At 28.1% G+C, this 11,991-nt stretch overlaps 1 protein-coding gene across 2 annotated transcripts in view; it reads right to left on the minus strand.

The window, feature by feature from the left end:
• LOC111612754 (sodium-dependent noradrenaline transporter-like) overlaps window positions 1-11,756 on the minus strand; it is a 37,446-nt gene extending 25,690 nt beyond the window's left edge. Inside the window, exon 1 of one of the 2 annotated variants that reach the window (XM_023354004.1) lies at window positions 11,729-11,756. In XM_023354004.1, coding sequence (XP_023209772.1) covers window positions 11,729-11,741 — 13 coding nt within the window. In that variant the 5' untranslated portion in view covers window positions 11,742-11,756. Of the gene's footprint in view, window positions 1-11,509; window positions 11,573-11,728 lie in introns of those variants that run through there. The other variant, XM_023354005.1, reaches the window with a different exon arrangement.
• Between the last annotated feature and the right edge of the window lie 235 nt (window positions 11,757-11,991).

Raw genomic sequence — 11,991 nt, forward strand, 5'->3', positions numbered from 1 at the left:
CGAAACAAAGAACTAGTACGAAAAGGAGGGTTAGGTTCCAAAAATTAAAAAACATGCTACTATATTTTCATAATTAAGATAAATATCTTTATTAAAATTTTCTTAAGTGATACATATTAATATAAATTAAACAATGATTTCTTTGTCATCACTAAAAGCACTATTAACCGAGAGCGTTTTATTTTTGGCAAGTTATCCTTATCCTCTGAGCATTTTTCTGCATTATTTTTCAGATTCATGCTTTACCTTTTGCAAAAAGTATGTAATTTTAGATCGCTTGTTTCTAGTTAAAAGTTCTTTATAAATTTCCTTATATGGTGCTAAGCACTTATGGAATAAGGGAAAAACATCTGGCAACACCAGAAGCAGAAGCGTCGAGATATGGCAAAATTGAAACAATTTTCGCGAAGGACCATGTGCATGGAGACGAGAAAAGAAAATTTACACACTGAAGTACTAATAGTTTACGAAAATTATTATTTTCGTAAACTATTAGTACTTAAGTATGTAAAAATTTATTACATTTCATGTTGTACGAGGGTTTTACTCAATTCTCGAACCGTGTCAGAGTGAATCCGTGGTATAAAAGTACCGTGTTATACGGGGGATGGTACCAATTCTCGAACCGTGTTAGAGTGAATCCGTGCTATAGAAGTGCCGTGTTATACGGGGGATGGTACCAATTCTCGAACCGTGTTAGAGTGAATCCGTGCTATAGAAGTGCCGTGTTATACGGGGGTTACCTGTATTTGAAACAAGCTATACGTGGATATTTCTATAATTATACTGTTAATACAGACTAATACTTTTCAAGAGAGAAAATGAGTTTCAAATCACAGCTTATTGTTAATAATATATCAATACAACCAATACTTAAAAAATCGCATGGTTTCAGAAAAAATAATGATAAAATTTAATGTAAACTCAGTGAAGAAAGTATTCTGTAAAGATATTCAATAAATATAATACATTACACAAAGAGAATGATGAAATGAGAAGTTAAAAAGATATTTCAGGAAATAATTAAGATAAGGTTTGTTAGAATTAATTAGGGGTTCGTTAGATATTCTATTATAACATCAAACGAATCCCTAATTAATTCTAACAAATCTTAAACAAATTCCTAATTAATTATTAAACGAGAGTTCTATTATAATATCAAACGAATTGTTAATAAACTTTCCTTGAATAATGTAAGCACGTTCTTGAATATCAATTAAAAATATTTAAAGTAGCTGTCAGTTGATACGTCAAGCGAAGTTAATACCTACTTATAGTGTTAATATACTTAAGTAAATTGGCTTTAATATCAATTTACTTAAGAAAATCTGAAACAGAAAGCATCATTAGTTCATATAATGTCGAATGAACACTGGGATTAAAACTTTATCCATTCAGGAACGACTTTAGAAGCGGATCAAATAAGCAATGGAGAACCGAACTTGGAGAACCAAATTTGAAAATTACACAATGATATGGAGCTATAATCCTTCGAGGCAGTCACTAGTTTCATTCGCGAAATACTTAAACTAAAACCTATATACAGTATACGATATGTCATTTTATTATTTACAGTTTATATATATAAAATTTTACATTATTTTTCTTTAAATTTACGTATTGGTAAATTTGAGATTTATTGTATATAGTTTGAAAGTAAAATGCTTATTACGATTGTCTTTCGGGTGCTGCAATATTTTTAATATTGCAAATAATGTTTTAGAAAAAATAATCAAACACTTTTAAGTTCATTTCCTTTCCCAACTCATTACTTCATTTAAAATACAGGTATATAATGATGATAATATTTATTTCAATGCTAAAGTTAGAAACTGATTTATCAAAAAGTTAAATAAACTTAGGTAAATTACAATATATGCTAAAATTATTTATATTCTACATGATATCAATGTAATAAATAGTTGAAACATATAACAATATACTCGTATTTATACAGATAGGTGGGCTGATTGCTTGATGGATAAGAGAACGTAGCGCATATGTGATCTGACAGAGGAAATGTTTCCCGGAAAGATTTTTTTAATCGGAAACTGACCCCTATTTAGTGTTAGACATGTGAAGAAAACCCAGAAAACTATGCGACTAACCCTTTGGTAAGGCACAAACTCGCGAAAAAGTAATTTTCAATGGTAAATAATTTCATCCACAAGGCCACTGGAGGGCATATTTATACAGAAGTTTAATTTATTGTGTGTATATATATATGAAATGAATAGAATACAAAATCATTATTATACTGTACATAATTATTAATAGTTTCAGATAATTTTGATAGCTATAACTTATATCGAGAAATGTATATCTTTAAGAATTAATTCTAAGAACAAAAATTTGCGTAGCCGGGGAAGCCAGGAAATTCGGGCCGACTTATCTCTGTAAATAAATAAATAAATAAAGGAAAAAATGTAACGTGCACAGGGAAAAGATTTGAATGTGAACTTATGTTCGTTTGTCACATTCAAATTATACACGCGCATATACAATATCTAAGACTTTACTCTTCATTCGCAGTGCTAATGGATACATCCACATTGGTCAGAGATTAATGTAAGTTGGCATATTCTACTCTCCTTTAGAAAACATTTTAATTAAAAAATACATAACCTATATTCTATATTTAAGCCAAATCCACATTGTTTCATTTTAAGAAAGAAACAGGAGATTTAAACACTTTTAATACTTTTCTGTGAAATTTAATATGAAAAAATCTTAATTATAACAACCAATATCTCATTTTTATTAATAAAAGTTTAAATATTATTAAATTCTGTTCAATAAAATATTTTTGTTTGGTAATACAGGGTAGCCTCCGAGTTACCACCGAGTATCATACACAAGTCCTCAATGCTCCAAGGCCACTCGTAAGCTTTCATAATAACACATATGTATTGTAATCTGAAAAATTATCCAGTTATTAATACAAGGATGATATTTTAATTAATTTATTTATAGCAATTTATTAACACACAGATTCACAGAAACAAGAAGGAAGACATCACGTTCAAAGCCACCAGAAATCATATGAGAGTATTGCAATCTTCGTGTGGGGCTGATTTAAAAAAAAAATGCTGATTTTTATTTAATTTATTATTAATTCATTTATTTTAACCTTATTATAAAATTGGAATGCGAATGATAATCTCGGACTGAGTAGCTCTACAGAAAGTTAATTTTCGTTTTCATCCTTGGGATGAAGTAAATCTGAATTGTAATTAAATAAATGTATGAATTATTGTTATATGGAACGTGTTTATTGCCAAATATTGTAATGTATTAGATTTAGTACAGTAGTAGTATAATTGTCATATGAGTTTATCGATTGTCACCATTGTTTGGACACTCAAATAATTTTTTTTTTTATGTGAAGGTTACTAAGTTCGGATTGCCCGAAGTCCGGATTAATTGCATTATTTTAATGTGTGTCTATTAAAAATTTATCTACGAAAATAAAAAAAACAATCTTATGAAAATCGTGAATTACAGATAAATTCGAATCAATGTATCTGTAATTTCGATATATTGAGTATACAGTAAAACCTGGTGTAAATCGCCCGGTAAGGAATATTTTTTTCCGACTTGACAGGTTTCCATTTTAGACAGGTTTCAACGTATATATCGACAAAACTATAGTATTTCCCAGAATAAGAATGGAGTAGATATGCTGGATCTTGAATGTGTATCGCTCCGCCGCCGTAGATAAGCAAGGAATAAAAACTTCGCAAATACAAACGACATATCATATGACATGTAATTTTTTTTTATCATCTCAAACATCTTGCAAATATGTCGGAAATTTTAATAGATAGAATAAGATAGTTTTTCAATTAAATCTCGGGGGTTATGTTTTAAAACATACGTATCCCCTGTGGTTTTTACAGGCTGGGGCTTATTACTCTGTAATAGGAGACCAGTGGGTAAATACTGAAAGAAATACCTTAATTAGTCATACATTTTTCAAACTACTAAAACCATTCCTTTACTGAATATATGGGTTACAGCTACAACATTTAAAGCAATTAATGTTTTCATAGATAATCCAATAGAACACAGTTCTTCTGATTGAGAAAGGAATAAATGGGGTACAATTTTGGAGTCACAATACAATGGTAGGCGATACAATAGTTATTATATAAAAGTTATTACAAAGCTGTAAGTGGACATTTAGTGGAGAAAATTCACGTTGGACAGAGCTCTTTATCTGGCCACTTCGTATTATATACAATATACACAGATGGCTCGACGGTGAATCTAATACTGAATTTTTGCAAAGTTTCAATGTTGAGAAAAGTTTCTTATCGACTCTCTATATAAAATGATAGGAACATTTTAGAACTTTGAAACTCACTATTTCCGAAAAGGATCATTGAATCCAAAATTAAAAAGCTTATTGCACATCTGAAGATTCCCTCCTTCCTAACGACATCTAATAAATATACTATAACTTATTATATTATATGATTTAATTTTATTCCATAATTAATTTAGTTGCATTAAATTTTTTAGTCAGCTTACACATAAATTGAAAATTTTATAATTATTTTCTTTGAGTACACTATAAACATTAATTTGTTAATTGGAAAAAAGAATCGAAGTTTAGCACATCACCAAAATGAATCTACTGTGCACTTCACGAAGACTATTTACAGGAACTTGGTCTCTTGAAAGAAAGATACGATCTTCTGAAGGAAATCTGATAGAAGTTATCAGATTTAAAAACAAAGAATTAAGTATGGCACATACCCCACACATATACAATATATTTGTAGGCGTTTCATCGATAATACTTCATAAAGACAAAAAACTGAAGCATTTATTGTTGTAAACGAACGCTTACGCAAATAACAGAAATTGCTTCACTATGCAGATGAACGAAATACCAGACGTCTATTCAAATTAAGAAACTGATTCATTGTAAAAAAGATACAAAAGCTTTGCTATGCGATTAAAAAATTTACAGATTCAAATTCCATTTAATCGTAGTCTTATAAAGTTATCTAAATATCAAGAGTATCTTGTTTAACTAGCAAATCCTTAATGTTCTCAAGCCCAAATCTTTAGAAAAAACTTAATTATGATCCTTCAGTTTAGAAAGGCATGTAAATCATTCTCACAGAAACTAACACAAATAACAAAAATCAAGTGTGCACTAAGATAAACTTAATTATCAGAAATAACACAGATGTTCTACTAAATAAAACTTTACTAAAATAATGTTTACGTATACAAATTTTAAGAAAATGAACGATATACCGAAGACTTTGTCAACCGTTCTCCAAAATTTTCAATATTAATTTTAAATCCGTCTTTAAATCAGACGAGGTCCATGGATATTTTGACTCATGATTTCAAGTACTTTCTGTAACATTTTCATAGTCAGCTTTTTGTTTTACTCCGAAAAAATAGATTTTTTCTACGAAATCAACATCACGAAACAAAAACCTTGATTTTAGATAGAGATGCGGTAACAGGTAATCTAATTTTAAATATATTTCTAATCAAGATGAAAAATAATTCGTTTGTTGCATATTTTTTTTTGTTCTGCACAAATACTAAACAATATATCTAATTAATATCGATAACAAATAACTGTAATTATAAAACACAAATATTACGTCATCCTAAATTAATTTGGTAATGTACTGTATATTTTTAATTTGGGTTTTCATTACGAGAACTTTCGAAACATTCGAACTAATTCAACTTTAATTTACTCTCTCGGTACCAATTCATCTTAAAGTGGTGTGGCCAAATGTAAATCTTTCAGATTACATACTACCTGAGTAATATTATTAGACAATTGTTCATTATATCGTAAACACTTTACGTTAAAAAATTATTAATTAAAAGATACCGCAGCGATCTGTTCTATATTTTACGTCAGTTTTTAGACTATGCATAAAAATTAGCACACTGTTTTAAACTAATTGCAAATTATTGCTAATCGTTACTATATTCTATAAAATTTGTTAATTCATTTATGTTGAAACATGTTAAAGGAATGTTTCCACAATAATATTTTAGTCACGTTCCTGAGTTTTAGTTTTCTTCGTTATATACGTGTAATGTTAGTTTTAGTGCTAAAACTACATTTGGATGACTAAAATTACACTAGTTTCCAAGTATACGATGTTTCATGCGACGTAAAATTTCAATTCGTGAAGTTAGAAATAATGAAAACGATTAGGGAATCACGAAAAATTAAGTGTCTACCAGTGGCCTAGTGGATAAAACTACTGAACACTGTGCAAGTGTCTGATACCTAAATAGGGTAGTTTTCTACAGAAAGTCCTCTCTTTTTGGCAGACCGCCCATGTATCGCGTTGCCGTAATTTTTTGAGAATAATAATTTTAATATTGGTTCTATTCGTTTTATGTTTTATTATTGTTTATCTCCTGTGCTATCTTGTACTGTCTCATCACATTATTCACAATTTATTTTTAATGTAAATTTATATAGTATATCAAGAAAACGTTGATTCTAATTCCTGCCACAAAAATTAAATCAAATCACGTCACAATATTTTTCTCCTCAATTATTACTACTCTAAATTGTTCATTTTAAATAATAATGTAAAACGGAAATTATTTAAAATTGATAATTTTGAAAAAAAAAATAAATATCAGAATTGCCGATTTTTCATAAATAAACTAACTCTTAAAATATTAATATAATTAAAATAAGTTACACATACTTATAATTTATTAACAAAGCAATTTAAGAAGAATTTCTAAAGAGTAGTTATTAAATCACAATATACTGCTTATTTATTTAAAAATATTCCATTGAATTGAAATCTATGACAAAATCAAATTAATTCTAGTATAGATTTCTAATATAAATTAATTTTTAAAATGATTTTATATTTAAAAAATTAAAAATTTAATATTGTTTACATTCAAAATTTTTGATACGATAATTATAGATTATAGTAAGAGTAAATATCATCTTTAAAATTTATACACTATTAATTATAAGTCTTCCGACGCAAAATTAGTTTCTACGAAATACTGAAATAAAAAAGATAAAAATTAACGGCAAAAGAAAAAGAAATGGTAATTCTAGACGACATTAAGTTAAGATTCCACGAGTCACTGACACGCTACTATACTTTTTTCATTGTTTTTCTCAGGATCTGACTGAGAACAGATTCTCTGTATGACATTCAACACTATAAGATAAATCTAAAATGTAAAATTATTATTAAATTAATCAAAAACAAGTTAAATTAAATAAATGTTTAGAATTTATTATAGATTTATTATTGTTATAATTTAAAATAAGCATTTTATTACAAATCACTGTTGTTGTCAGTACGATCCTTATAACAATTCATTGGAAATTGGACAAAATCAGATCTACGCATTCGAAACAAGATTTAAATTCTCTGTCTTGTGAACTAGAAATAATACCTAAATTCATTCTGCCTTCAGATAGACAAGATCTAGAATTAAAATTTAACTGCCTCCCATTTTGTGGCATGCAAATTCAGTGTAATGCTTCAATCAAATTTCACGTAGTTTGTCTTCTTTCTTATTTCAAATGGCCATTTTAAGTAATTCCATATACTAGGCTTAATGCTAAAACTTTAACGAAATGTTTTACATTTAGTTGAGTTTTTAAAATGACGCGAAACAAGTCTAGAGGTTGATTTATCGAAAAGAGATCTATGTGACCGTTTGCGTACTAAACTATAAAGAACCCCAAAATTCTTTTGTGAAGATTTAGTTCGGTGGGATACGTCAACGCAACACACGAGCCGTCTGTCGAGAGGGTGCTTCCTCTCAGAGGACTTTCTACGGAAAACTAGCTCCTATTTAGACGTTATTAGCGTGAAGAAAATCCGGAAAACTCCTCGCGGCCAGCCCGTTGGTAATGCACGAACCAGGGACCACAAGTCAGTATTCAATGGTTTTATCCATTCGGCTACTAGTGAGCACTTTTATAAATGTCACAATACATCTTTTCTTTGATTACAAAATTCAAAAAAAAAAACATTGACTGCCTTGGTTATTCAAGAAAACTAATGTTACTGGTAAGAATACTCTTGGAAGAATTTAGTAGCTTACTGAATGTCTAGGAAGAAGACTGTAAACGTATCGTATTCTATAGCTTATATTGCAGGTTTACATTGACAAGAAATACAAATTTTATGTTCTTCACTATTTTATAAGTTAATTAAATTAATAATCTACTTTTTCATTGTATACAATAGCTTCATGACACAGGCTTGCTAGAGAAATCTTAAAAAGTGATGCCGTTTAGGCCCTTTAAACCTGTAAATCCTGACTTCATTTTGCCCATTACGGCGTTCGGCACCTGTGAAAATATGAAACGACACTGATCTGAACAACCTACTAAAAGTATGTGTCCAAATTAGATTCAAATTCATATCTCTATCAAATTAGCAGAATATTTTAGTGTGAAAATTTACAAATAAATTAATCTTATCTGAAACGTTCTGTTATGAGATAAATTATATAATATAAATCGAAATAGGTGATCATTATTAACAATTTTAAAAATTTAATTATCTGTCTCGACAAAATGTGTCGTAATTTAATAGAAATATTATTATTAACATCAATTTACAAGAATTTTATATTAATAGAACAACATCGTATTTTGAAATAAAATTATAATAGAAGAATCTTTGGAAACAGCGGATCGTTACGTAAATTAAGCTTACAAAACTTGAAATTGCATAAATTTTATTTAAATAAGGAAAAATACTTCAAATATTTATATCTCATTTAGAAAATGGATAACTAAATGCGTAATTCAAACAGAAGTAAAAAATATGTCTAAATAAACCAAGAATGTCCATTTGTATATTTCCTTGATAATTTAAATTGGAACAAAAATGTCATTATCAGTTATCATTTTCTTTTTAAAATGTTATAAGGATTCGTTGCTTGAAGTAAGAAACCAATATTTAATTAAAAGAAAATTTTGTTCTGATCGAAAGCACAATATAAAAATTCATCTCGAAGTTTGCAAATTGTAATAATATTGATTTAAAGTGTGGCACCGAGAATAGAATTCCAATTTATAATTTCAATGTTCGAATAAAGATGGAAATAATTAATTACAAAATCTATGTCACGGTTAAAGCAATTTTCTGATTTAAAAAAAAATATATATCGCAAAATATCGCATTTATTTTTTAATTAATGAAATGAATGGATTTCGAAAGGCAATTTTTGTGTCGTAACGTAGACAGTTAATGCTATATAAGAACTCTGATTGTTTTATTATTTTTTTAAATAATTAATTCAGTCTTTTCAAAGTTTGTACTAGTGCATAAAAAATCCTAAAGTGTATAACTCTTTGAGGAATTAAAACTTGTAGAAATTTCTGTAAAATGTAGAAAACTTACACAAATTATATATTGTATTCCGATTTTTAAATATTTAGAATCAATAAAACATTTCACAAGATATTAAATCTGAAGATAGATGTTTTAAATTCTATTTTCTCCTTCTTCCTTTATGTATTTTTTTATTTTTTTAAATGTTTACTATACATATAAGATGATGCCCCGAAGACAATAAAGGCATCCCTTCGCAACAATACCTATTAAGTAGTTCACTTGTTATATAATACTTTTATTTATTTGTACAAAAAACACAGAAAAACAAAAGACAATATAATAAAACACTAAACTAAATGAAAAATACTTTCATAGTACGATCTATGTTTGTGGTATTCGAAATACAAAATGTTTTCTAAATTAGTAACAAATTGAAAGTGAGCTGATTGATATTAAAACGCCAATAAGGAAGATAAATGCAAGAAGAATTTCTAATGCGAACACCTAAAATTCTAAGACTGCGAGGAAAGCAAAATTGACAATTAAATAATTGATCAGAAGGTTCCAAATGAAGATCAAACGAAATCGAGTTACATTGTTGAAAGGCAATTGGGATAGATTATTTAAAAATAAATATATTTTAGAAAGTTTTGTGTATATAAGATATGTCATTATTCAACTAATTGCAATAAAGCATTCCTAAATCATATGGTTCATCATGAAAATTATTCTGTTAGCTCTTAATAATATCTATTTGAATTACATTTTACTTGTAAAGCATTTTTAAATCATTTAATTTATAACTTTTAATATATTTTAGAAAGTTTTCTGTATGTAAGATATGTCATTATTCAACTAATTGCAATAAAGCATTCCTNTGACTGAATATTTGTAATAAATAAATAAATACTGTATATGTAAGGATTATTAAAAAACAAAATCAGAAATGTTTATCATGTGTTTTCGCATCGTGTAAAAATTTATCCAAAATTAAATTGAATTATTAATGTCAAATTCAGAAACTAATGTTTAAATAACGTAGGGGCCGTTTGTCTTCAAAGTTTGTTAAAATTTCTGAACGTATTTCCTGATTACTGGTAATGGAATGCCACATTGTAGTATTGTGTTGATTATGGGTGTCATAGGCTTATAAACTAAGCAGTAAAGACGTAATTCATAGTTCAAGGCATGGACTAGAGAAATGAGACGAATTCTTTGATACGCTCTGCTTTTTAGATATAAAATATTGTTATGATATAAAGGGAATAAATTGGAAAAAATGGATGAAGATATTAAAATGAAACGTATTAAATTCTACTCGAGTTAATACTTTATCACTTTAATATCAATATTTTCGAGTAAGCGTCGTAAGTTATTAATGTATAAAAATTTGTATATATATTTTAAACATTTTATTAACATATTTTATTCTCTAATTATTAAAATCAATTATTAAAATTATTGATTTAAAATTTCCTGAGAAAGCTCTAATTTTATTTACTGCCCTCTAGTGTCAAAATTTTTTATTAATTTTATTTACTGAATATCTTCATAAAAAAGAGTTTCCTTAACTTCAGTCAGTGAATTATAAATAAAACTTAATTTTAAAATTCTTAACAATTCTTTCATTAACAAATAAAAATAATTGAAAATAATTTATCGAACTATAAGTAAAACTAAATATTGATTATGTACAAACAACACAAAATTTGGTGGAAACAATTAGAAAATAACAGCTGAGTGATGTAAAAGTAAGAAAATAAACTGACATTACACAGTTAAAATTGAGAGATTTTTCAATATAACGATTGGGCTTATCAGAAAAAGGATAAAAACTGAGAGCAAATATCCTGTAATAGGATTGTGGTGTCTAACGACCACGGAAGGAATGATAGGATTAGATCATTTAAAAATGATTGAGGGGTATTGTATCTTTTAAATGATGGCGTATTCCAACTGCCGATACTTTAACGGAGATGATTGTCAACCTGTAAGGTATATATTGAATATTCAAAATCTTTGTCAATCAATACGCTAAATACAACTCACGGAATTCGAAGGTTATTTATTTATCAAAATGAAATATTCTTCGTCTATTGAAGCACTCGACGATAGCATTATGTAGAGTTCGTGCATAAATCACGTGTCCTATTTTACTTAAAGTTTAAACTCCTCACCTCCCTTTGGTGGTCAAATGTAGTCTCTAGTCCCATCCCCAAAAATAAAGTAGCAGCCATTCTGTGTTTCTCTGAATCCTCTTCACATGCACCCATTTCCACTACGTCATACTTGTACTATGATCTCGTACGCTGATTGCCCATATTTACTTATTCGTAAATTAAAGTTAAAAATAATTGAAATTATAATGTTATAATTGGTAAAAGACTTAAACATACCGTTTTTATCCATAGTTTCTCATTATTGGGCTTCGGTGTAACTTTCCATCATGCAGTTAACAGTACGGGGGAAAAGGCGTCCGCACGTGCAATTCATCAAAATTCGTGACTAGTAAAATAAATTTTTGCCGAATTTACATACATATTTTAAAACCTGCGTTAGAATTTATTTTATTTTTCCAAAGTCCAAATTTTTAAAAAGCCTTTTGCCGTTACTTTTCAAGTAAATTGCGCGTTGCCTTTCCAAGCGATACTATATATGC

Source organism: Centruroides sculpturatus, unplaced genomic scaffold, assembly GCF_000671375.1.
Source record: "Centruroides sculpturatus isolate CEXI.00-Female unplaced genomic scaffold, Cexi_2.0 scaffold1686, whole genome shotgun sequence".
NCBI classification, from domain to species: domain Eukaryota; kingdom Metazoa; phylum Arthropoda; class Arachnida; order Scorpiones; family Buthidae; genus Centruroides; species Centruroides sculpturatus.